Source organism: Schistocerca piceifrons, chromosome 4 (genome assembly GCF_021461385.2).
Source record: "Schistocerca piceifrons isolate TAMUIC-IGC-003096 chromosome 4, iqSchPice1.1, whole genome shotgun sequence".
Taxonomy (NCBI): domain Eukaryota; kingdom Metazoa; phylum Arthropoda; class Insecta; order Orthoptera; family Acrididae; genus Schistocerca; species Schistocerca piceifrons.
The window spans coordinates 461,537,616-461,564,748 of NC_060141.1; the positions used below are offsets into that span (position 1 = coordinate 461,537,616).

General features: G+C 43.5%; 1 protein-coding gene across 1 annotated transcript in view; it reads left to right on the forward strand.

The window, feature by feature from the left end:
• Nucleotides 1–27,133, forward strand: part of LOC124795913 — a 60,945-nt gene that overhangs the window by 20,098 nt on the left and 13,714 nt on the right. The window contains exon 2 of the mRNA XM_047259993.1: nt 10,509–10,634. Coding sequence (XP_047115949.1) covers nt 10,509–10,634 — 126 coding nt within the window. The remainder of the gene's footprint in view (nt 1–10,508; nt 10,635–27,133) is intronic.

Consider the following 27,133-nt stretch of genomic DNA (forward strand, 5'->3'; position numbering starts at 1 on the left):
CAACTTCTGACTGCTGAATGGCCTTCGGGGCGTATAGACAGCCTACACGTGTTCGGTGGGATTTTTGCGAGGGGAGCCGGCAGGTCAGTCCACTCGCCGAATATCTTCTCGGTCCAACGCCTCCTCCTCCTGCTGACTTCGATGCTGTCGCGGTTTTCCATCCACAAAATGAAGTAAGATCCGAATCCACCTTTGAAAAGAACTTGGATGTCAGTAGGCTCATGCATGTGTTCAGAGATATGGAGGTCAGTGCGCTCATGCAACATTATGACACCCACAAAGTAGCACCTGTGCCACTAACACGATCGCGCTCAACAAAAGTGGACATGACCTCTTGTGGCAAGAGATGGGAACACGTAATGCACACAGGAACGTTGACGAACGTGATCGTTTTGGTGTTCAAAGTGTTATAGTGTGGGGAGGCGTGATGTTTTATGTGTGTACTAACCTCCGGATCTTTGAGCATGATACATTCATTGGTCAACGTTGTTGTGACGCTGTACTCCTGCAATACGTGCGTCTTTTCAGGGGTGTATTCAGCCTGACTTCATTTTTATAGATGGCAATACGTGATCGCATCGAAAAGCGCAGGTGGAGGATCTCTTGGAACGAGGTTATTCGGCGGGTTTACTGTGTGTCCGTTCCCCTATCTTCAATCCAATCGACAGTATATAGTATGTCTTGCGGAGATGCACTGCTGCATGTCCAGATGCTCCAATGACCATCCAGCAGTTTTCAACAACCCTGAAGGAGGAATGGAAAGACCTACCGCAATAACGTATTGCCAGCCTTGTGGCCAACATGAGAGCGCGGTGAAGGAAGTTTATTTATGTCCGTAATGATCACATACCCTATTGAAAATCGTGTCTTTCTGTTTGTATTTTCCCGGGGACGCATCAAGAAAAAAAAAATCATTTCTGTTGATCTCATTGCGTATTTCTTTCAGTTACCTTCTGTGCTATATTGTAGCAGTTCTTTCTCGAAGATAGGATCAAGGTCACATCAGAACAGGTTCACACAGCTCTTCGACTCTGAATCGTATGTGTTTCATGCCAAGTTTCTAGACTCCTTTTGTGGCACAGACAAGAAGTCCGTTTCATTCATCGTGGTGGCTTTAATGGTATGGTTATTCTGGCGAACGCGCAGGTGGCATATACGAATGTTAGGGTGTTTCACCTTCCACCCAAAGTTGACGACAGTTTCTTCAAGACCGTCCTTCTCCCGGTTGGGGACATACGTAATATACTACGGGAATCCCCGTCCGCTCAACATCGTTTGAAAGTTTATAGAGTAGGTCGATCATGTTGGTTAAACGGAATATTCCCTCATTTGAAGGAGTGTGGATACCAGGTACATATAACTTACACAGGACGAGAAGGAAACTGTTTTAAATGCAATGAGCACAATGTGGTGGCGCGGTATGTTTCTTGCGCTAGAGGGCAGTTACAGTACCTTCTTGCGCACGAGTTGTGGGCCTTCTGTGGCCTATGTAGGGGCCGCCGCTTGCGCTGAGAAGTCAGTTCCGGCGAGATCCTGTACCAGCAGATGGCGTCCAGTTGGACCGCGGAAATATTGTGTCAAGATGACGTTATTATCCGGCTGCACACCCGAGACGAATATTATCAATTATTACGCCAGAAAAGCCTTCGTAATCACACAGCCATTGTTCCTAACAAAATTTCTGAGGGGCAACGCGAGCCGTTGTCAGACGGTCCTAGCGCATTTCCACCGTTAGCCTCGAGTAGGGACTTCGCCACTGTGGCTCCCGCTCCACCACCATCTTCACTTCAGAACAAGCGTAGACGGACGCAAGATGGTGACCAGTCATACGATTCCTCTTCCCATCTCTGCCCTTCTGAAAATATAATATTCCGTTGGAGGAGGCCTCTCCCCTCCCGGAGTTCAGACCGTATAATAACACATCGGCTGCTGTTTAAGATTCGAAAGCGTCCAGCATCCCCTCCGATGTGACTCCCGAAACCGAGACCGCTTCGTCGGAATCACATGAGGAGTGACCTGTACCGGAGCTCCATACTACACTCCTGGAAGGGGAAACTTTATTGACACATTCCTGGGGTCAGATACATCACATGATCACACTGACAGAACCACAGGCACATAGACACAGACAACAGAGCATGCACAATGTCGGCACTAGTACAGTGTGCATCCACCTTTCGCAGCAATGCAGGCTGCTATTCTCCCATGGAGACGATCGTAGAGATGCTGGATGTAGTCCTGTGGAACGGCTTGCCATGCCATTTCCACCTGGCGCCTCAGTTGGACCAGCGTTCGTGCTGGACGTGCAGACCGCGTGAGACGACGCTTCATCCAGTCCCAAACATGCTCAATGGGGGACAGATCCGGAGATCTTGCTGGCCAGGGTAGTTGACTTACACCTTCTAGAGCACGTTGGGTGGCACGGGATACATGCGGACGTGCATTGTCCTGTTGGAACAGCAAGTTCCCTTGCCGGTCTAGGAATGGTAGAACGATAGGTTCGATGACGGTTTGGATGTACCGTGCACTATTCAGTGTCCCCTCGACGATCTCCAGTGGTGTACGGCCAGTGTAGGAGATCGCTCCCCACACCATGATGCCGGGTGTTGGCCCTGTGTGCCTCGGTCGTATGCAGTCCTGATTGTGGCGCTCACCTGCACGGCGCCAAACACGCATACGACCATCATTGGCACCAAGGCAGAAGCGACTCTCATCGCTGAAGACGACACGTCTCCATTCGTCCCTCCATTCACGCCTGTCACGACACCACTGGAGGCGGGCTGCACGATGTTGGGACGTGAGCGGAAGACGGCCTAACGGTGTGCGGGACCGTAGCCCAGCTTCATGGAGACGGTTGCGAATGGTCCTCGCCGATACCCCAGGAGCAACAGTGGCCCTAATTTGCTGGGAAGTGGCGGTGCGGTCCCCTACGGCACTGCGTAGGATCCTACGGTCTTGGCGTGCATCCGTGAGTCGCTGCGGTCCGGTCCCAGGTCGACGGGCACGTGCACCTTCCGCCGACCATTGGCGACAACATCGATGTACTGTGGAGACCTCACGCCCCACGTGTTGAGCAATTCGGCGGTACGTCCACCCGGCCTCCCGCATGCCCACTATACGCCCTCGCTCAAAGTACGTCAACTGCACATACGGTTCACGTCCACGCTGTCGCGGCATGCTACCAGTGTTAAAGACTGCGATGGAGCTCCGTATGCCACGGCAAACTGGCTGACACTGACGGCGGCGGTGCACAAATGCTGTGCAGCTAGCGCCATTCGACGGCCAACACCGCGGTTCCTGGTGTGTCCGCTGTGCCGTGCGTGTGATCATTGCTTGTACAGCCCTCTCGCAGTGTCCGGAGCAAGTATGGTGGGTCTGACACACCGGTGTCAATGTGTTCTTTTTTCCATTTCCAGGAGTGTATATCGACGGACTTGCCAGACATCCCAGAGTCCGTAACGTATTCCCACCCTCCATAGGACATGTGTCCTGTAATGGAATAAAAAAAGTCTTGATGATCTCTCCATGGGCAAAATATTCCGCAATAGTTCTCCTTTCAGATCCCCGGGAGGGGACTGCGAAGGGGGAGGAGACCATGAATAAAGAATGACAAATCAGCGAGAAGGTAACGTTCTACGAGTCGGGGCGTGGACTGTCAGAAGTTTAAACGTGGTAGGGAAGCTAGAAAGTCTGAGAAGTGTAATACTAAGGCTGAGTCTAGATATAGTAAAGATCCGTGAAGTGAAATGGAAATCAGACAAGAATTCTGGTCATATGAGTACAGGGTAATATTAACAACAGCAGAAAATGGGATACCGACAGTTGGATTCGTTGTCAATAGAGAGAGAGAGAGAGAGACAGAGAGAGAGAGAGTTACAGTGAACAGTTTAGTAATATGGCTGTTCTCAACAGAATCTACAGCAAACAAACGCCGACAACGATAGTTCAGGTACACATGCCGACGTGGCAAAACGAAGACGAAAAGGTAGAGAAAGTGTACGAGGATATTGAACGAGGATTTCAGTACTAAAGGGAGATGAAAATCTGGTAGTCATGGTCGATTGGAATGCGGCTGCAGGGCAAGAAGAGGAAGAAGGGGTTACGGGAGAATATGGGCTTGATACTAGCAGTGAGAGTGGAGAAAAATCAAATGTGTTCTGCAACAAATTTCAGCTAGTAACAGCGAATACTCTGTTCAAAAATCGCAAGAGAAGGAGATATACTTGGAAAATGTCGAGAGATACAGCAAGATTTCAGTTAGTTTACATCATAGTCAGGCAAAAATTCCGAAATCTGATACTGGTTTATAAGGCGTACCAAGAAGCATATATACACTCAGATCACAATTTGGTACTGATGAAGAGTAGGCTGAAGTTTAAGAGATTAATGATTAAAAATCAATGAGCAAGGAAGTGTTATACGAAAGTACTAAGGAATGAAGAGGTGCTCTCCAAGTTCTCACAGGCTATAGATACTGCGATAAGTAATAGCTCACTAGCCTTTACACTTGAAGAGGAATGAACATTTCTAAAGAGGGCAATCACAGTAGTTGTAAGAAACACCGTTGGTAGAAAGAAGGTAACTACGAAGAAACTATGGGTAACAGAAGAAATACTTCACTTGATTGATGAAAGAAGGACGTACCAAAATGTTGCGGGAAATTCACGAATACACAAATAGAAATCATTAGAAATGAAATAAATAGGAAGTGCATGAAAGGCGAATTGTCTGCATGAAAAACAGAAAGAAATCGAAAAAGTAAGTGAACCTAAATGCAAGGCCGGTAACATTAAGAGAGCAATTATGGAATTCCACGAGTAAATGTAAAGGAAAGAGCGGATATGTAGAAAGAGGACAATGAAGGCCTCTGTTAGGGATAAGACTTGCCTGATGAAGTGATACGAGAAGAAAAGGAGTATTAGAATCAGAATTTAAAAGAGCTCTGCAAGAATTGAAATCAAATAACGCAGAAGGGATAGATAACATTTATCAGAATTATAAAATAATTGGGACGGGGTAGTAACAACGACTATTCACATTGGTGTGTGCAATGTATGGGTCTGGCAATATATCATCTCACTTTCCGAAACCCATCATCCACACAATTCCGAAGATTGCAGGAGCCGACGAGTGCGAGAACTATCGCACAATCGGCTCAATAGCTCATGTATCGAATTTGATTACAAGAATAATATACAGAGGAATGAGAAAAAACTGAGGATGTGTTAGATGACGATCAGATTGGCTCTAGGAAAGGTTAAGGAACCAGAGAGGAACTTGTGACATTGCGGTTGATAACGGAGGCAAGACTAAAGAAATATCAAGACAAATCATCGGATCCGTCGATCTGAAAAAAGCGTTCGACAATGTGAAATGGTGCAAGATGTTCGAAATTCTGAGAAAATTAGGACTAAACTACAGGAAAAGACGGGTAATACACAATATGCACAAGAACCAAAAGGTAACAGTAAGATTGAAAGACCAAGGACGAAGTGCTCGGATTAAAAAGTGTGTAAGACAGAAATGTTGTTTTTATCCCCTACTATACACAGAAGAAGTAACAACAGAAATAAAAGAATAATTCAAGACTGGAATTAAGATTCAAGGTGAAAGTATGTCAATGATAAGATACGCTCATGATATTGCTACCCTTAGCGAAAGTGCGGAAGATTCACAGGATCTGCTGAATGGAATGAACAGTCTAATTAATACAAAATATGGAATGAGAGTAAATCTAAGAAAGACAAATGTTATGAGAACTAGTAGAAATGAGAACAACGTGAAATGTAACATTAGGATTGGTGATCACAAGGTAGATGAAGTTAAGGAATTTTTCTACCTAGGCAGCAAAATAACTCGAGACGGACGGAACAAAGAGGATATAAAAAGCAGACTAAAATTGACAAAAAGAGAATTCCTGAATAAGAGAAGTCTACTAGTACGAAACATAGGCCTTAAACTGAGGAAGAAATTTCTGAAAATGTACGTCTGGAACACAGAATTGTATCATAGTGAAACGTGGACTGTGGGAAAATCAGAAAAGAAGAGAATCGAAGCTCTTGAGAAGTGAGGCTGTAGACGAATGTTGAAAATTAGGTGGACTGATAAGGTAAGGAATGGGGAAGTTCTCTACAGAATCGGGGAGGAAAGGAACATACACAAAACACTAGTAAGACGAAAGGAGAGGGTAGTAGGACATCTGTTAAGAAATCAGGGATTAACTTACGTGGTACTAGAGGGAGCTGTAGAGGGTAAAAAAATACAGAGGAAGACAGAGATTGGAATACATCGAGCAAACAGTTGCGGACGTAGATTGAAAGTGCTACTCTGAAATGAAGGGTTTGCCACAGGAGAGGAATTTGTGGTAGGCCGCTCATCAGTATTTTGAAGTATTACTCATGTTTCGAAGGTCACCTCTGCCTTTATCTACATCTGGAATGGGTATGATTACTCTGTCTCCAATGTCAGCTAGTGAATGGGATTTGTCAGAGGAAGCATCCGTTCTTTTAGCTTGCTTTTTTAAACTTTCTGTCGCAATTTTTCTGGAATTTTCTGTCGTTTGTGTCAATTTTCACAATGTTATCATCATCACTGTACTGTTCAGTATTGCTGTCATCTTTGATTGCCTACTTTAGGTCACATTCATTTATGATTTCTTGACGCAACGAGGAAGTGGAAAGTCCTACTCCAGGTTCGATTCCGAATAATGCTTATGCCGCAGTGGTACGCTCGATTTTTCATGAATTGGACATACCTAAATCCTTCCAACCACTTCGTCGGATTGTTGTCCTTTAACCAAGAACTTGTCATATTTTCAATGTCTTGGTTGGCACGTTCAACAGAACCCTGACTCTCGCTGTGCCTTGGTTTTCTATGGACAATTTTCAATTCTGACCAAAGATCTGCGAGTTCACATATAACATTATTGACGAATTCTCTGCCATTATCAGATTGAAGAATGCACGGCGCCCCTACAGTTAGGAATATGTCATTCAACTTATTTAGCCCTCTTTGATGTTAACGCACGAAGGAGAACAAAATTTTTTTAGATGATCTTGGCAAACTAGAATGAAATTTAAATTCCGTCTGGTTGTGTTTGGAAATAAATGAAATCAACTTGGCATCTACTATTCATTTCCGAATGGAGAACTGGCTTTGAAACTAGCCCTCTTTTCTTTTTGTACTCTTTTGTTGACAAATATCACACATTGATAAATAGAGCCATATCATTTCCTTTGTGATATTGGCATATTTTTATCACGTCTCTGCTAACATCCTATTGCGACCACCATGACCCACAGCTACATGAGCTGCGTCAATCACATCATAAAGTCTGTCAGCTGGAACAAAGATTAGGAAATGAGGCACTTAAAGTAGTAAAGGAGTTTTGCTATTTGGGGAGCAAAATAACTGATGATGGTCGAAGTAGAGAGGATATAAAATGTAGGCTGGCAATGGCAAGGAAAGCGTTTCTGGAGAAGAGAAATTTGTTAACATCCAGTATTGATTTACGTGTCAGGAAGTCATTTCTGAAAGTATTCGTATGGAGTGTAGCCATGTATGGAAGTGAAACATGGACGATAAATAGTTTGGACAAGAAGAGAATAGAAGCTTTCGAAATGTGGTGCTACAGAAGAATGCTGAAGATTAGATGGGTAGATCACATAACTAATGAGGAAGTATTCAATAGGATTGGGGAGAAGAGAAGTTTGTGGCACAACTTGACCAGAAGAAGGGATCGGTTGGTAGGACATGTTCTGAGGCATCAAGGGATCACCAATTTAGTATTGGAGGGCAGCGTGGAGGGTAAAAATCGTAGAGGGAGACCAAGAGATGAATACACTAAGCAGATTCAGAAGGATGTAGGCTGCAGTAGGTACTGGGAGATGAAGAAGCTTGCACAGAATAGAGTAGCATGGAGAGCTGCATCAAACCAGTCTCAGGACTAAAGACCACAACAACAACAACTGCAAAATTTCCTCGAGAAACTTCTCTCTACACAGTTTTTGATTGGCATGTCTACTACACAAAGGCTCATCCATGATGAAACACCTCACAATAATTATACTAGGATTATAATAAAATCTTTTAAACGCTACCAGCAACTTAACACGCGCGCTCGTCGGTGCAAAATACCGTTCAAAACAAAGAACAGTGCGAGCGAAGGGCGATTGAGAGGAGCGAGGGAGAGCCAGAAATGATTCGGGGATTCCCCATTCGTACAGGCAACGACATGCGTTCTGGCTAGGCAAAATTATTTCAGGCTAGGACGTACCAGTTTATCCTAAAACATGTAAATTGTAACTAGGATAAACCGATTCGACATAGGGCATACTGTTTTATCCTATCGGTAACAGGATGAACGAGTTTGACCGACAGTCAGATTTGGCCGGTAACATATGCATCTGGTATCGCAGTTCTGGACCGCAATGAGGAACATATTCTGCATCGTCCGGAGGCGACAGTTGTGCTACCAGAGAAATTTCTCCGTACAGCAGCCGTGTATTCCAACAGCGTTCGTATGAGACATTTTTAGATGTTCTCAATATGAAGAGACAGTGTAGTCTGAAGGCTGAACAACGTGTATAGATCCCTCCGTCCGCACAGTACTGTGAATCCGAACTCCAAATGTACTCTAAAAGAAGGTGCAAGTACTTGGACTTACCGTGTTGCGTCTGTAATGAACTACTTGCTTCAGACATCTAGGAAGTGACTTGTCATTGCAGACTGCTGGCCATTAAGACTGTGAGACCATGAAGATCGCATGCAGCAAAGATAAAATTGGCATCTGTGTACTACACGCTTAGCATTTAGGCACAATCGCGCAAAACAGGAGTAACGCCATTTACATTTTATATGCGGAGTAGTCAGAAATCTGGAAAGCCGTTGCAGGGGAGATTGTGCTGAGAAATAATCGTTAAGAAAAACATTCGACACATTGCGTCGTTTCCGAGTTGAAATTAGCCAAACAGGAAGCTGCGTGTGCAAAATCAAGCACTCGTAAGCGCTGAAACGCGGTAATGCACAGACATCTGTGGGCCCCTGTACTACCACTTGTTAAAATGCTCATAACACGTTAAAATGTGGCTCTTTCGGAAGTGAGAAAAGGAAGCTAGGTATGCAAAAGCGGCGTTTCTTCGGTTTGAGGAAACGAAACGAAGAACCTTTTTCGTGGCATCGCCTCTGGCATGCTACTTGACTTGGCGCGCACGTCTACCTGATTGGCTGACATATATCAGCACAATCATTCCTGCAATACCCTTAAATGTTTTTCAGACTGTTTCCGAGCATCCCGCGTAAGGAAAGATTACGTTGGGGGTTTCTCACTGTAAAATCTTATTTGTCGTTTATTTGTGGGAAGATCGAATTACGACGCGTGCTAGAAGGAAAACGCCTACATGCACGCGTCGGAATTCGTCGGTGGTCGGATCCTGTCCTGTTGAGACTGTACGTTACCGTTTCGAAACTATGCTGGTCGCTTTGGTGGAGTCCCCACGAGTGTCATGTGTATACGGATTCATGAGTTCAGCAGGGCCATAATGCAATGTAGAAAATTGACAACCTGTAGGACCTGGGCTAGAGAGGAGAGGATCGTACAGCCAGGTCACATATCTAGACCCAGAAAATGGGATCATATGCAGAAAGGCAAGTGTGCACACAGCCACAGTGACATCTGGAACGTTAAGGCCTGTCAGTATTACGTCGGTGGCTCCCGCTGCAGAGAGACGCGCCAAAAGTGATATGCCCAACAATAGCACAGGGCGCAGGAGCGGCGCTACGTCGCCCTCCAGACAAGATCTGGTCCTGCGAACAGCATCACAGCGAATGCGTGTCTCGACGCTCTGAGAAGAGCGAACATTGCTACATTGCATTCGGCTTCATCACACGAGCTCAGTGATCGTGCTAGTAATTTGAGAGCAAGCGACATATCTCTGATTTGTTGAGACCGGTGGCTGTGCCAATATCTTTGGGTTCTCCATGATGTTATCTTCCAACAAGATAACGACAAACCGCTTATTGTCCCTGTGCTGTCGCGGCTTTCCTCGATCCAGAGAAACTTTGACTGTACCCTTAATGAGCACACGGCCTACATCTCTCACCCACTGGAAACATCTGACCATGGATTGCCGAGAAGTGTGGCACGCCCCTGCTCGGCATCAATCCTTTTTATGATCTTTGGCAAACAGCTCAAGCAGCGTGGAATGTCACATACATATCTGTCACCTGAGATCGGTTCGACTCCATGCCGAACCGGGCTAAGTTTTGTACTCTGTATACGCCCAACGCACCTACAACTTTAATCACATAGCTGTTCTTACTGTACTGTACACACACAAATAGTAACATTTCACTATCCACTGGCCTTCCTGGTGTTGCAGTTTCAATGGCTAGCAGTGTACATGAAATAAATAGGCAGACTTAGGCTGGTCGAGCTCTACCGTGTGAGAGGAGGCCAGCGCGATCGGCTGCTACACAGAGTGTTTGGCACGTGGCTGCGCGTGTTGCAGGCGCCGCCGTTCCTGGACTTCCTGGCGACGTGGCTGGCGCTGAGCCACAGCTTCTGGAGCCCGTTCCTCTTCTGGCTGCTCGACGGCCACTTCCGGCGCGTCTGCCGCACCCTGCTGCTCACCAAGGTCAGTTCCAGCGGGCCCTCCGCCTGACTTATGGGGTCGCCCCAGTTTGCAGCCGCGCTGCTCCGGCGTCAACATGCCCCACTGGGCCAGCGCATTCCTTCCGAACCAGATGCTCCGCCATCTTTTCTCTCCGGTTTCTTTCCAGTCGTCTACCTTTTGTCGAGGTACTCGTGAGAAGAAACGTAGCTCATCATGACACAGCGCGTCTCAGACTTCCTACATTGACCGTATTTGAAAATTCCATCTAAAAGGACACATCCTGCAGGGAGATTTAAAAGTGATGTCTGCGCAATTTAGGTATCTAATGAGCGGTAGAGTGGTAGCGCATCAGTTGGTGGTAACTGGTTAAATTCCTCGTGGTGGAAGAAAATTTTATTACCTACGTTTGAACGAGTAAGAGCGCATGTTTCTTGACCCTATACTATGATAAATTTGCTGGATTAAATTTGCAACTTCCTTGAAGTACCATACAGAGTGACGGCTACAAGTCTGCGTAGGTAAGGGAAACGCTGTCCGCTTCTGCACCGAAATCGCAAGGGCCTCATAGTCTTTGTATCCACATTCTCAATTCTTCTATCCTCATTCACAGATATTCACATTTTAAGTCTCTTAAATCCGCTGGCAACGCCAGAAGCATGGCGGTACGCTTGCACTGGTTCTAAATTATTTTCACTTAAACACTGACCTAGTGATTTGCACTTGATTGACTAAGAACGCAGAGCCAATTTCTTTTGTCTTCTGTGAACGTTTCGCACAATATTTGGTCGCCAAATGACTTCGTTACACATTGTTGTCACACATTTCACACTCTTTTATCCAACGTTTATCAGTAAATACACTGATCAGTGAGAACTTTATGACCACCTACCTAACAGGCGGCACGTCCACCTTTTGTTCGGGTAACAGCGGCGATGCGTCGTGGCATGGAAGCAATGACGGCTTGGAAGGTCGCCAGAGGGAACTGACACCACATCGGCATACACAAGTCACCCAAATCCCGTAAATTCCTGAGAGGAAGCGATGAGCTCTGGCACCACGTTCAATTACACCCCAGATGTGTTGGATCGGACTCAGATCTGGTGAGTTGGGGCGCTAGCACGTCGATTGGAACTCGCCACTGTGTTCAAACGGCTCTGAGAACTATGGGACTTAACTTCTGAGGTCATCAGTCCCCTAGAACTTAGAACTACTTAAACCTAGCTAACCTAAGGACATCACACACATCCATGGCCGAGGAAGGATTCGAACCTGCGACCGCAGCGGTCGCGCAGTTCCAGACATAAGCGCCTAGAACCACTGTGTTCCTTTGTACCATTCCATCATATTCCTGACCTTGGGACATGGGACATTATCTTGCTGAAAAATGCCATTGCTGACCAGAAACATGATCGTCATGAAGGGGTGTACGTGGTCCGCAACCAGTGTACAATACTCCTTGGCCTTGCACGAGCTCGATTGGACGCGGAGATGCTCGCGTAAATGTTCCCTAGAGCGTAACAAAGCCGCCTCTAGCTTGTCTCAGACCCTCAGCACAGGAGTCAAGAAGCCGTTCTCCTGGAAGACGACGGCATGATTAAGAAGGTATCGGGATCCATCAGATCATGCAACGCTCTGCCACCGCCCCAACGTCCAGTGCCAATTGTCACGTGCTCATTTCAGTCGTAGTTGCCGATGTCGTGGTGTTAACGTTGATACATGCATGGATCGTCGGCTGCGGAGCTCCATCGTTAGGAGTATTCCTTGCACTGTATGTTCAGATACACTTGTAGTGTGTCCAGCATTGACGTGTGACGTCAGTTCCGCCACACTTTGCTGCCTTTCCCGTTTTGCGAATCCGACATCTTTAATGAGGATTGGCTGTCCAAATATACTGCGTCTGGAGGTTGTTTCACCTTGGTTTTGCTACGTGTCGAGAAACCTCATCACAGTTCTCTACGAACATCCAACAAGTCGTGCAGTTTCGGAAACGATCGTGCCGAGCCTCCGGGCCATCACAATCTACTATCGATCAAACTCAGATGGACCGCGCTCCTTAACCATTCTACACACGGACGGAAGACTCACTGATACGGCATGCACCTTGCGAGTCTCTGACTATCAGTTATTCCTTGCCAGGTGACGCTGCTATCGCCCGGATGGGTTTATATAGTCATAAAGTTCTGGCTGATCAGTGTATATTTACGGAAAATGTTAGGAGATATACTGATTCTATGCTGAAGGTTATCTATGCCGTCTGTGAAATATAAACAAGAGCCAGAACATGGAGCGAAGACTCGAAATGATTTGGTGTTCCAGATAAGCCTTCATGTTACTTTGTGCAACTTCCGGTAATTACGTAAGTTACAGCGTTTAACACAAACGAACCAGAAATGCTGGGAAAGAAGACAGCTGCTGGTAGGACGCAAGTAGGATGTAAATGCAACTGTGCATAAAACCAGTATGAAGGGCATGTCGATACATTAAACTTTTCCAAATCTCAACCCCTTCCAGGACACTGTGTAGTGCAACCGACATATTGTCACCAGTCATAAATGAACAGTAATAAGGAATTAAACAATAAGTGCTGTGATTATCGATCGTATGTAACCAAAACAGCTAAAAATACTATCATTAGCACTAATCTTTTTTAACTAAATAATTATTATTACTATGAATATTCACAGACATACTGACGGATATCCATATCAGCATCGGCTTCTATCCGCAAAGTAGTTATTAGTCCTGGGACCCGCATCATCGCAAATTTCTAGGTACGGCACATGTCACTGTTAATGATGACACATCCGTCGGATGGAAATGTCAGGAGCTGCTGGCTTGCCTGCTGCCATTAGAGAAAATTGCTCTGTGTGCCGGCACATCGTTTCATATACACACGTACAAGGGAGGCCAGAAATATGAAAACAAACAAAAACACGGCACAGTACTTTGTATACTACTGTGTGTAAAACCATTAGCATTGGGAACTAGTCATCTCGGAATGGACAAATACAGCACCAATATATTTTTCAAGGGAATCTCAAACCGATCTTCCAGCAAAGTCGTGGCATATTGAGGTAGCAATGTTGTAGGTTTATAGCGATCACGCATTCTTCTCTCCGTAGTAGACCACAAAGGCTCGATAATATTCAGATCTGGTGACTGTGGTGGTCAAGAAAGATGAGGAAGTTGATCGTACGCTCCCAAAATCAGTCTTGGACGATGCGATAAGTGTGATAAGTGACCCAGTCGTCTGGGATCACAGCATCACCATTGGGGTAGAAACATGGGTACCATGGGATGGACCTGATCAGCCAAAATGGTCACTTAATCCTTGGCAATAGTGCGACCTTGCACAGCAACCATGTGGACCTCCGCAACGCTACACTCTTAAAACGTAAACTAGGCTACAATTTGTACAATGGGTGAAACAAGACTTATACGATCAAATGCCTTTCTTCAATTGCTCCACAGTCCAGGTGTTTTGGCTTCGACGCGACGTTTTGCTGTTACGGGCATTTGCATCACTGATACGTGGTTCTGGAATTTCAGCTTGCGCTACAATGCCCTGCTTATGAAGCTCTCTTCGTGTTGTTTTTGGTACTAATACGTTTCAGGTGTGCAACCTTCAGTTCTGCATTGACTTTAGCAGCTGTCCACCTCTTATTTTTCTTCAGAATCCTCTTCTTTAAGCACCTGTCACAATCACTCAGCACACACTGACTCCCGTCCTGTGACTTAGGGGATGACGTGTTTCCGCTTTCCCTGCATGCCGTATACATCTTCGATATGGAGCCTCTTGATATCCCTAACACTTCGACTTCATTGGCTACGGGAGCACCAACCATTTGTCCACAGGGGAATGCAGTTAGCTCAGACGTGCTGCACTCACAGCTACACAAAATCTGTTCTGAGCACTACTCATATCGGATATCGGTGATACGCCATCCGCACTACAGCCCCGACCTATCTCTCTCGCACTTTCTCTTTTTGGGCCATGAAAGGATGACATTCGTAGAAAACTTTGTGAGGACAGCAAGGAAGTGACTAGTGCAGTGAGAAAATAGCTTCGTCTCCAGGGCGAGGTACCGGTAGGGCGTTCTCGCCCTTGTGTCTCGCTGGAGAAACGCCATGGAACTGGAAGAACATTACGTGGAAAAAATACGATTTGCACAAAAAAAATGTTTCACATGTGTAATTTTCATCTTTTGGAATAAATAATTGATGAACAAAGATAATAGGGACAGTTATTTTCTGAATGAACCTCACATATTTCATTTTGCCCAGGCCCTAATATGGCAATCCTCTACAAGTGACTTCACCCATGCATCTGACAGTGCATCTGTGTTGGCCTTCAGTCACCGAAAACTAGGAGACCATTTCCCTAATCCAATACAAACGGGAGATTATTTTTTTGGCAGCATTTATTCGTTATTCGTTAAGCTTTACAACAAACATGATGCCCGGGTGCAGCCGCGCTATCAGCAACAGCCCAAGTGCAGGCACGGGAGGGGGTTTTGCCTGAGCTGGCCATGTTTCATTTTCGGTATTAAATCCTCATCGTTACCGCTTTAAAGGCTTTCCCGCGTGTGGAGAGTTATCTCCAACATTCTCGATTCCATTTTACACGTTATTAATGGAGGGCATTAGGGAAGCATCGACTATGACCATTCGCCGATGCATTTCCATTCAACTGCTCATTGAACAACACCGTTCACCTCTGCTGGCGTTTGTCCCGTTAGCACTGCCCATAGTTTCCTCGACCAAAAACGGCCGCTCAAAATTTATATGTACGACGTTGCCCAAAGCAGAGTTTAATGATCGAATCAGTGGGCATTACTTGAGAAATATCCGCTGCCAAATTTCGAAGCTTACAACAGCTTTGGTGGCTCTTGTGACCTCGGATTCCACAGAATTTACCACGGTGAATATTGTTTTCACTGTTTAAAGGTATGTTCAGCGGGGCAATAAAGCGCGTGCGGTCAGTTTCTGTAAACAGATTTACTTTATAGGATTACCTTTCCCATCGGCGGATGGTAACTTCATACTGGGTGCTCTCTGCTACAAAGTATTTTTTTTTCTTTTTCTCTGAATTTCTACTAAAGGCAGTTACATAACATAAAATTATGGTTGGTGAAGCATTACAACTCTGTAGTCTGCAAAGCGACAACAAGAATTTTCAGATGTTCATTACAATATCAGGAGCTTCACCTGCACTTCCTTTGTCGTGTGCTGAATATGCAAGGGATATTTCCTTTCGCAATATTTTGTGGGTGAGATAACTAACCCTCGTTATTATCAAGTTTTGCAAACCAAGGTCCGTCGCTGTATCATAATATATATTGACCAACTTTGATGTTAGAAGCTTTTTTCCATTCTCTCTCCTGTCATAATTTTTCCAAAACACTTACGATGTGACGTAGGCATCTCGCTGTTTAGTGGTGCTCTCATAACATTGCTGTTGGCTTTAATATAGATAATCCTATCAAATTATTTGGGTAACCTACAACGTTCCTTAGCCAAGTGTCCAGTCATAATGTGTGATGTCCCCCATGGGTTAAAATTTGTTTCTCTAGTTTTTGCGTTCAGAAGCCGTTAGCCTGTGTTCTTCTGAAAGTCCACGTTTCTTATACGTTAGTTAATATTAACAGAATTAAAGCGAAATAAGTAATTAGAATAATGCTCACAAAGATTTAAACTCATTTCGCTTGGTACAAAAAGTATTCATTATTAAGGAAAACATTTTCAATGACTTGTCAACATCCTTTTTTTTTGTCATCAGTCTTCTGACTGGTTTGATGAAGCCCACCACTAATTCCTGTCCTCAGCTACTTGCTGGATGTATTCCAATCTCTGTCTTCCCCTACAGTTTTTAACCTCTACTACCATGGCAGTTATTCCCTGATGTCTTAACTGGTTTCCTGCGATCCAGTACCTTCTTCTTGTCAGAGTTTTTCCACATTTTCCTTTCCCTCACGGATTCTGCGGAGAACCTCCTCATTCCTTAGCTTACCAGTCCCCCTAATTGTCATCATTCTTCTGTAACACCACATCTCAAACGCTTCGATTCTTTTCCTTTCTGATTTTCCCTTAGTCCATGTTTTACTACCATACGATGTGTGCTCTTACTCAAATTAAGGCTTATGTTTGATACTAGTAGACTTCGCTTGTGCAGGAATGCACATTTTGCCAGCGGTAGTCTGCTTTTTATGCCCTCCTTGCTATGATCTTCATGGGTTATTTTGCTGCCTAGGTAGCAGAATTTCTTAACATCGTCTACTTTGTAATCTCAGTCCGGGCGGTCTAAGGCGCTGCAGTCATGGACCGTGCAGCTGGTCCCGGCGAAGCTTCGAGTCCTCCCTCGGGCATGGGTCTGTGTTTTTGTCCTTTCGATAATTTAGGTTAAATAGTGTGTACGCTTGGGGACTGATGACCTTAGCAGTTAAGTCCCATAAGATTTCACACACATTTGACTTTTTTTTTGTAATCTCAGTGTTGATGTTAAGTTTCGCACTGGCCTCATTTATGTTACTTCTCATTACTTTCGTCTTTCGTCGATTTATTCTCAATCCATATTCTGTAATCATTAGACTGTTCTTTCTAATCAGCAGGTCCTGTAATTCTTCTTCACTTTCACTCAGGACAGCAATCTCATCAGCGAATCGCCTCATTGATATCATTTCACCTTGAATATTTATTCCGCACTTGAACCATTCTTCATTTTCGTAATTGCTTCCCCGATGTATAGAGGAAGGACGAAAGACTACATCCCTGTCTTAGACGCTTTTTAATCCGAGCACTTCGTTCTTCGTCTCCCACTCTTATTATTCCCACCTGCTTCTTGTACATATTGTGTATTACCCGCCTTTCCTTATAGTTTACCTCTATTTTTCTCAGAATTTCGAATACTTGCACAATTTTACATTGTCGAACGCTTTTTCCAGGTTGGCAAAACCCCACGAACGTGTCTTGAATTTTCTTCAGTCTTGCTTCCATTATCAACTACAACGTAAGAATTGCCTCTGTGGTCCCTTTACCTTCCCTAAAGCCAAACTGATCGTCATCCAAAACAGCTTCAGTTTTCTTTTGCAGTTTTCTGTTTATTGTTCTTGTCAGCAACTTGGATGCATGAACTGTTAAGCACATTGTGCAATAATTCTCGTACTTATCGACTTTTGCAATCTTCCGAATTGTGTGGATGGTCTTTTTCCGAAAGTTAGGTGGTATATCGCCAGTCGCATACATTCGACATACATTCTGCACACGTGTGTGAGTAATTGTTCTGTTGCCAATTCCCCAATGATTTTTGAAAGTCTGATGGAATGTTATCAATCCCAAGTGCCTTAAATGATCTAAAGTCTTCCAAATCTCTTTTAAATTCTAACACCGGATCCAGTATTTCTTCCATATCGACTCCTTTTGCTCTTCCTATCTCATCAGAATATATTTTCCCTCATAAAGGCGTTCAGTATACTCTTCCCATTTATCTGCTCTCTCCTCTGCATTTAATAGTGGAATTCCCATTGCACTCCTAATGCTACCACCCTTGTTTTTAATTTCACCAAATGTTGTTTTGACTTTCCTATATGCTGAGTCAGTCCTGTCGACAATCATTTCTTTTCGATTTCCTCACTTTTCATGTAGCCATTTCAACTTAATTTCGCTGCATTTCTATTTATTTATTTCTAAGCGACTTGTATCTCTGTATTCCTAAATTTTCATGGACATATTTGTGTTTCCTTTTTTCATCATCAGCTGGAGTATTTCATGTTTTCTACCTATGTTTTCTTTCCAGATTCTGTGCTTACCTTTCTAAGAGACGTGCATTCCTCTTCAGCTTCTCTTTATTGGCGTATCTATAGTCTAAGAGAACTTCAAGATGATCTCTTGATTTGTTAGTAAGCCTTCTTTCGTATACCACTTCTTTGCGCATTGATTCTTCCTGACTAGTCTCTTAAACTTCAGCCCACCCTAAAAAATGGCTCTGAGCACTATGGGGCTTAACGCCTAAGGTCATCAGTCCCCTAGAACTTAGAACTACTTAAACCTAACTAACCTAAGGACATCACACACGTCCATGCCCGAGGCAGGATTCGAACCTGCGATCGTAGCGGTCGCGCGTTTCCAGACTGCGGCGCCTTTAACCGCTTGGCCACCCCGGCCGGCTGCTCACCCTACATCACTACTAAATTGTGATCTGAGTCTATATCTGCTACTGGGTACGCTTTACAATCCAGTATCCGATTTCGGAATCTCTGTCTGGCCATGATGTAATCCAGCTGATATCTTCCTGCACCACCGGGCCTCCCGTGATTCTTGAAAATAGAATTAGTCAATACTAGCTGAAATTTTATTGCAGAACTCAGTTTTTCTCCTCCCTCATTCCTAATACCAATCCCATATTCTCCCGTAATTCTTTCTTCTTCTCCTTCCTGTACATCCACATTCCAATCACCTATGACTATTAGACTTTGCGTATTGAATTACCCGTTCCGCATCCTCATAAATTTTCTGTATCTCTTCATCCTCTGCTTGCGACGTCGGCCTGTGTACCTGAACTATCGTGTCGGTGTTAGTTTTCTGTCACTTCTAACGAGAACAACCCTGTCACTGAACTGTTCAAAAAAACTTACTCTCTGCACTGCCTCCCTACTCATAACGAATCCTACTCCCTTTATAACATTTTCTGCTCCTGTTGATATTAACCTATACTCATCTGACCAGAAATTCTTGTCTTCTTTCCATTTTACTTCACTGACTCCCAATATATCTAGATTGAGCCTTAGCAATTCCCTTTTCAGTTTTTCTACTTTCCCTACCACGCTCAAACTTCTGACATCCCACCACTCAACTAGTAGAACGTTACTCTTTCACTGGTTATTCGATCTTTTCCTCATAGTCATCTCTCCCTTGGCAGTCCCCTCCCCGAGATCTGAATGGTGGTCTAGTCTGAAATTTTTGGCCAATGACAATTTTTCAATTACAGATCATAGGTCCTGTGGATGCGCATTATGTTTCCTTAATACAGTGGTTGCCGTTGCGTTCTGTATTGTCATGTTGTTGATCATTGCTGATTCGTCCGCGTTTAACGCCAGTTCCCCATCCCAAGGGTATGAGATTATTTTGACTGTTCATCTATGGTGTGAACTATTTAAAATTACGAGACATATGTACAACATTACACAAAAATATGACGCCACACTGTGTGAAACATCTAAAATCGAAGTGAAATCGATATTTTAGAATTTCACGTGAAATATAACGAGAACAGTCACAAGATACAGTTACACCAGATATACGCCAGGACAACGTAGACGTACTTCAAAATGGAAATCTTCCGAAACAGCTGTGATAACAGTCAATTAATGTTTTAAGTCGTGGTACTGGAACATTACTTGCAGTGTCTTTCAAGACACATATTTCACTGCAGGCTCAGTCATCAAGGAGCACTTAAATTTATTGTTGTATACCTGCTAACAGTAAATTCGTCACAGTCTATTAGTTACACTCAATAATACACTTCCTCTATAGTTTTAACTGTTTATTGTGTCCTACTTCTGTGTATAACATATGTAGAAACTGATAATTTTGTGGAGGCTGATTATAAAAAGGAATTTATTGAGCTTACAAATGCCCGTGTTTCTGCCATCACCTCTACTGTTTTAATATCTATTTTCCCATACGATTACTTCAAATTCTAATAAACTGGACCAGGGTAATGCAAGACGCAAGGCCCTCTGGCTTCGTCATACATTTATTGAGGGTCATTAAACCAGCCTGTCTTGCATTGTTTTAAATCTTAATTTACATACTCGCAAATTAATGTCTTTCCGCTACCATATTACACTGTCAATCAAGGAAGTAATTGATACTATCTACCGGCCTGTACATGATCGGGAGTAGGATGCATGCATATCGTAATTCTGTTCATTTCACGTAGGAGACGAGCAGGAACGTTTGGGCTGTGAGGAGCCGAACAGCTCACAATAGTACGAGTAGGAGGGGAGGGGACATTCGTTCACTGGGAATTGCGGACTGAGCCCCGACCATTTGCTGGCGGGTTTCTCATTTGAAGATGGGTCTCAGAGTCAAAGACAACAAGCGCTCGTTATTTTTACAGTAGTTGGGGACAGTTTTTTCGCGGAAACCTCATATGCTGCGCAGGAACTAGTCGCGGCTCGGGGCCACAGCTGTGCTATTGTTTTGGACGTTTCGGAGAAATGGTCACTGACATCCACGGCATAGCCGACCGAACGGCGCCTCACGGAAGACCCCAGTTATATTCCGTTGGCACCCGTCTACCGCAAAACTTCCCGCGCAAAATCCTGGCTGGGGCTATGATGGGTGCTCGACTTTTATGCCAGCATACGTCTGCAGTCACCGGCGGGATTTGGTGCGAAAGAATGCTATTGGCACCTAGGTTGATGTATGGTAGTGGAATCCAGGCGAATTTGTTGTAAGGACATAATTTGTTTATCAGCGACTATTAGGCGAGTTCTGGCACATACGGAGCTGTCGCTCGCTGGGCGTAGGACGGAAGAGAATTGAGAGGGGGACTTGGTTCCTCACCGCCGCAGGAATCGGTAGCGTACTTTGCCGCCCTTGCTGCACTCAAATTAGCTTTTCCGGCCACCCGGGCGAACACTTTTTTCGCGCTCTCACTTCGATCTCTCCAAGGGGGAGCCCCACCTCCATGCAGCGCAGCCGACCACGCGTAGCAGCCATCAGCACGCCGCCTTTCACTATACTGTCAGATACACGCAGCTCCGACCTATATAGGCTTTCAGCTGAATTCTTAGCCGCTCAAAATTCAAGTTGAGTTTTCTCAGCGGTGTCATCCATAGAATCGCTTTGCCTTCTTAGGTGACATAGTGGTACTGCATCCGAATTCCCACCTGTTTATTGATGTTATACATTTCACCTGTTCTCGTTGCTCCCTCTTCTCGCAGTAGAGAAGCGCACTTGATTCCTCGTGGTGTCGTTTTTACTAGGTTCTGTCCAACACCTCTGTCACATGAGTACTGCTTACATGTTTCGTTTACAATAAAATATATGATTGTTCTTAGTACAAATTATTGGTCACTTTTGTGTTCCATGTAAAGCAAATAAATGTGATTGTAAACTTTTAGGCGGCATTTCTCTGTTAAACAGTCACATCCACCAGAATCTTTCCCATTGTAACCTCCCCAAAAAATATATTCCTTAACCTACTAATAATACAATGTGACTAATCTCTTAATAAAAAATTGTCGCTCACTTATAACCTTTCAATAATGACTGTGAATTTAAACTGGTAAATTTTGGACGTCAGCAGTGCAGCGTCATGGCCCCGAAAGATCATTCTGAATACATAGAAAATTCTTACCTTAATAAGGTCGCCGGATAACGCGTATATATCTGCTCCTATAAGAAATTTTTCTGGCACAGCCGAGTGCAATGCTGGCCGATAGATTTGTTACGTATAAAAAGAAACAACTGATTTTTCTTTTCGATAATCGGGATGACCATGGATTGGAGAAATTAGTAAATTCTTTGAACTGAGATGATTGATTGTCAAAAGTTACTTTTTTATAAGAAAGATTATTATTAAGAGATTCTTTAGACACATTTACATGGGACTTGATATAACAATACTACATATGCGCGAGGCTGCTTTTACCTTACACTACAACGCTCAGGTTCCGCGATCGCTCCCCACGACCGGCCCAGCCAACTCCATACACACGACTGCTCGCTAGCAACTACTTACTGCTACTAACACACAGTTCCTACTGCCGTCAACACTGCTCTTTGGTCTGAGATTCTCTTATAGCTTACATATCGCAGGCAGCGCGTGAGCAATCCATCGAAAATACATCTGCTCGAATGCGCTAACAACAAATTTCTTAATCATGGACCTCTTACACCATCATCACTTTTGGAGGGAAACTTTGATTTATATTGTAATGAATAAATTATATGAGAAGCTACCATCCCACGTAGGATTTATATCTGGGCCATTATAAGAATTAGTTACATACCTTGTGCAGATTCAACACAAACCCACTTGAGTGTGATTTTCAAAACAGCGTGGTTCTGCCCCCTAACTTGCATATCAGTTAAGAGTCCCACGATAGCAAATACCCAGCTAGTTTCCACAATCAAATCACCAGCTATTCGTCATTTTATTCGTGTTAATTACCTACTGCCGAACCACTCAGTAACATGCTGAAATGTTCTTTCTCTTTCCTAGCAGGTTTACTTCTGCCTGTTAGCAAAGTGACATCCGTGTCGACTATGAGCATCTCTACGTTTTCTGTTCCTTGTTTCAAACGTATTGCTGTTCGAAAAATCTTCCATAATCTGTAGTGTCGTGATTTTCAGCGTAGTTTAATTTGTACCTGATGCTTTTTCTCTTTCGTTTTAAACAGTTTCCCCATAAGTTCCTTCCTTTCTCCAAAAGCAAGTTAATATTCTGCTGTCGGCTTTTTCACAAAAAAGGCAATTATCCATTCATATTACCATTTTCATAAGATTTTTAAATGAATCACAATATTAACGTATTCAGAAACTAAATGTATGCAGGAGATTTCTATCCGTGTAAGGACTGATGAACCGTAAAAAAACATTAAAACAGGTATTTTAAGAACAGGGTAATTTATAAATGAAAGATGTGATGAGGATTTTACGCTTGACACCATGAATGGAATTTTTCGGAATTTTTGTTTGTGTTAATGTTTCTTAAATTTTGAAATGTAAATACATGTCTCGAAATTAATCTCATTGTATTATTTTTGTTCATGCTAAAATTATTTAACTATCTTCAGATCTGAACACCCTCTTTGTAAGAACTTTGAATGTGTGACGTTCACCCTCGTTTCATCGATAGCCTTCCTTATCCATGGGTCCATTTCTGTTGCGAATATCTTGAGCGATGTCATTTTCCTGTATAAGCTGTTTTTAGTTTTGAAATAAACACCTCATTGCATGCTTTTCCTATTAGCTAATTTCGTCCCCTTGCGCATTTTTCAAGCCATCTAACAGAAATACAATGTCAAAAAGTTGAAGTAGCTCAAAGAACAGAAAAAATAATAAGAACAAAGATACATGTAAGTGGAAAGGCATAGTCACATGATATCCCATATTTCACAAATCTGTACGGAGGGAGCTCCATCTAATGATGTCCTTAGTAAAGTTTTGTTAGATAATGGTGGTAACGGACACACCCAGCATATACATCACTATTCAGCATAGTTCATATCAAAAACATACAGATACTAATTTCATTTGTTGTTATTGTTTAGTGACATTACAGTTTACGATCACATACGTGAATTTCCTAAGGAAGAATAGCAGACTGCGGCCCTTATATTGGTTTTGTCACTGCGCCAGCGTACAACACACTAAAATATTTTAATTTCCACATTTCAAATAAAACTACACATGGCGACGTGGTCAACATCTTGAAATAAAATGGCATACATGATCCACTTCCTTTCCTCCACTCCTTTCCGGATTCTTCACTCCTTTTACCACACAGTGTATTTCGTGTGTTAATATAAGACTGTGCATAATGGTGACATGTAGCTACTGTGGTAACGACAATACTGGATGGGCAGCTAAGACAAGGCACCAGAAATATACACAAAATTAATAATTATATCGGGGTGCGAATTTTACCAAGTTATAGTGCACAATACAGCGAATTTTCTGACGTTCGCAACCAATTTTTGTTGTTTATAGTTATCGAATTACGAGACCGACGGTGTTTACATTCCCTCTAATGGAACTATAAGTTTTTTTCTGTAGAATTCGAAAAAAAGCATCTAAGAGAATTTCAACGACATAATACGAACGGGACTTAATCAAATAGTATCAAAATATTAGCGCCGCAAACCACTGTCCCGCCTCAAGAGAAGAGGTTCACAAACGTCTGCTCTCTGACACCAAATGAAAGCAAACATGTAACTCAGGTATGGTTCGTGTGTTTATTATGGGATGTCCTCCAAAAACTGTGGCAGCGGCATATCTTAGGAACTCGAGATCCTTGAGTGTATTTGGATTCCCATCAATAAAACTCAGCAAACGTTGACAGGCCAAGAACGATGTTTTTATCCACTTCTTTCAGTTTTCATGATTTTCAGTTAACAATTACTGTATGTTGCGAAGATTGAGTTGCTTATGCTTTCTAAACGATGTTTATTCCTTAAATAAAATTTATCATATATATGAAGCATTACTTTGAAACTTCGTGGGTAACATTCGGGAACTGTAAGCAATTTTGGAAGTCATTGCCAGATGTCGTAGATGCAGTGACATATGAAGGGGATGAAATACGATGAAATGTAATGTTCGTAAAACACTCGTCTGGTTGACCCGCTCTCGCTGGCCGGTGTGGCCGTGCGGATAAGGGCGCTTCAGTCTGAAGCCGCGTGACCGCTACGGTCGCAGGTTCGAATCCTGCCTCGGGCATGGATGTGTGTGATGTCTTTAGGTTAGTTAGGTTTAATTAGTTCTAAGTTCTAGGCGACTGATGACCTCAGAAGTTAAGTCGCATAGTGCTCAGAGCCATTTGAACCATTTGACCCGCTCTCCTAATTCCGAAATGCCTCTTAGTGACATTTGCATAATGTGCTACTGCTGCTAAAATGCCAGTTTCATTTCTTTTGTCAGTTGCTGTTCTTTCTCTTGGCGCATTTTATTTTAGAAGATTTTTATAACATTTGCAAAGACAGATCTTGAGTAATTAGGACCATGGAGATAATAACAGCATACGACCGTATCGCTGCTCTAATATTAGGGTGGTGCATCAGACCGTAGTGTTTTTATTTTAATTGTTCGCATCTCGGTTGATATGGGTTTATTAATCGCTTGCCATTTCTTATTTGCAGTTCACTGATCTTGTTTGAGTTTGCATATTGTCATTTTGTCATTTGGAGATAAAAAGTGCAATTGTAGATGCTTGAAAATAGAGTTGCAAGAGGAGAAAACGGGACCTGACCAACGTATTCTTCCGTCTAAGTTCAACAGAGAGCTGGCAGTAGCACACGCAGCCAGAAACATTTGCACCGTGTATGGGGATAGTAGGTTTGCCTTTCCTTAATCTAGCTTCTAAGATAAGTCGTAGGGTCAGCATTGCGTCACGTCTTCCGATATTATTACGGAATCCAAACTGATCTTCCCCGAGGTCGGCTTCTACTAGTTTTTAAATTCGTCTGTAAAGAATTCACATTAGTATTTTGCAGCCGTAACTTATTAAACTGATAGTCCGGTATTTTCACATCTGTCAACACCTGCTTTCTTTGGGATTGGAATTGCTCTATTCTTCTGGAAGTCTGAGGGTATTTCACCTGTCTCATACATCTTGCACTCCAGATGGTAGAGTTTTGTCGGGACTGGCTCTCCCAAGGCTGTCAGTAGTTCTGATGGAATGTTGCCTACTCCCGGGACCTTGTTTCGACTTAGGTCTTTCAGTGCTCTGTCAAACTCTTCACGCAGTATCATATCTCACCTTTCATCTTCATCTACATCTTCTTCCATTTCCATAATATTGTCCTCAAGTACATCGCCCGTGTATAGACCCTCTATATACTCCTTTCACCTTTCTGCTTTCCCTTCTTTGCTTAGAACTGGGTTTCCATCTCAGCTCTTGACATTCATACAAGTGGTTCTCTTTTCTCCAAAGGTCTCTTTAATTTTCATGTAGGCAGTATCTATCTTACCCCTAGTGAGATAAGCCTCTACATCCCTACATTTGTCCTCTAGCCATCCCTCCATAGCCATTTTGCACTTCCTGTCGATCTAATTTTTTAGACGTTCGTGCCGGCCGCGGTGGTCTAGCGGTTCTAGGCGCTCAGTCCGGATCCGCGCGACTGCTACGGTCGCAGGTTCGAATCCTGCCTCGGGCATGGTGTGTGTGATGTCCTTAGGTTAATTAGGTTTAAGTAGTTCTACGTTTTAGGGGACTGATGATCACAGATGTTAAGTCCCGTAGTGCTCAGAGCCATTTGAACCATTTTTTGAGACGTTCGTATTCCTTTTTGCCTGCTTCATTTAGTGCATTTTTATAATTTCTCCTTTCATCAATTAAATTCAGTATTTCTTCTGTTACCCAGGGATATCTACTAGCCCTCGTCTCTTTACCTAATTGATCCTCTGCTGCCTTCACTACTTCATCTCTCAAAGTTACCCATTCTTCTTCTACTGTATTTCTTTCCCCCATTCCTGTCAATTGTTCCCTTATGTTCTCCTTGAAACTCTGTACAACCTCTGGTTTAGTCAGTTTATCCAGGTCCCATCTCCTTAAATTCCCACCTTTTCGCAGTTTCATCAGTTTTAATCTACAGTTCATAACCAATAGATTGTGGTTAGAGTCCACATCTGCCCCTGGAAATGTCTTATAATTTAAAACCTGGTTCCTAAATCTCTGTCTTACCATTATATAATCTGTCTGAAACCTGTCAGTATCTCCAGGCTTCTTCCATGTATACAACCTTCTTTCATGATTCTTAAACCAAGTGTTAGCTATGATTAAGTTGTGCTCT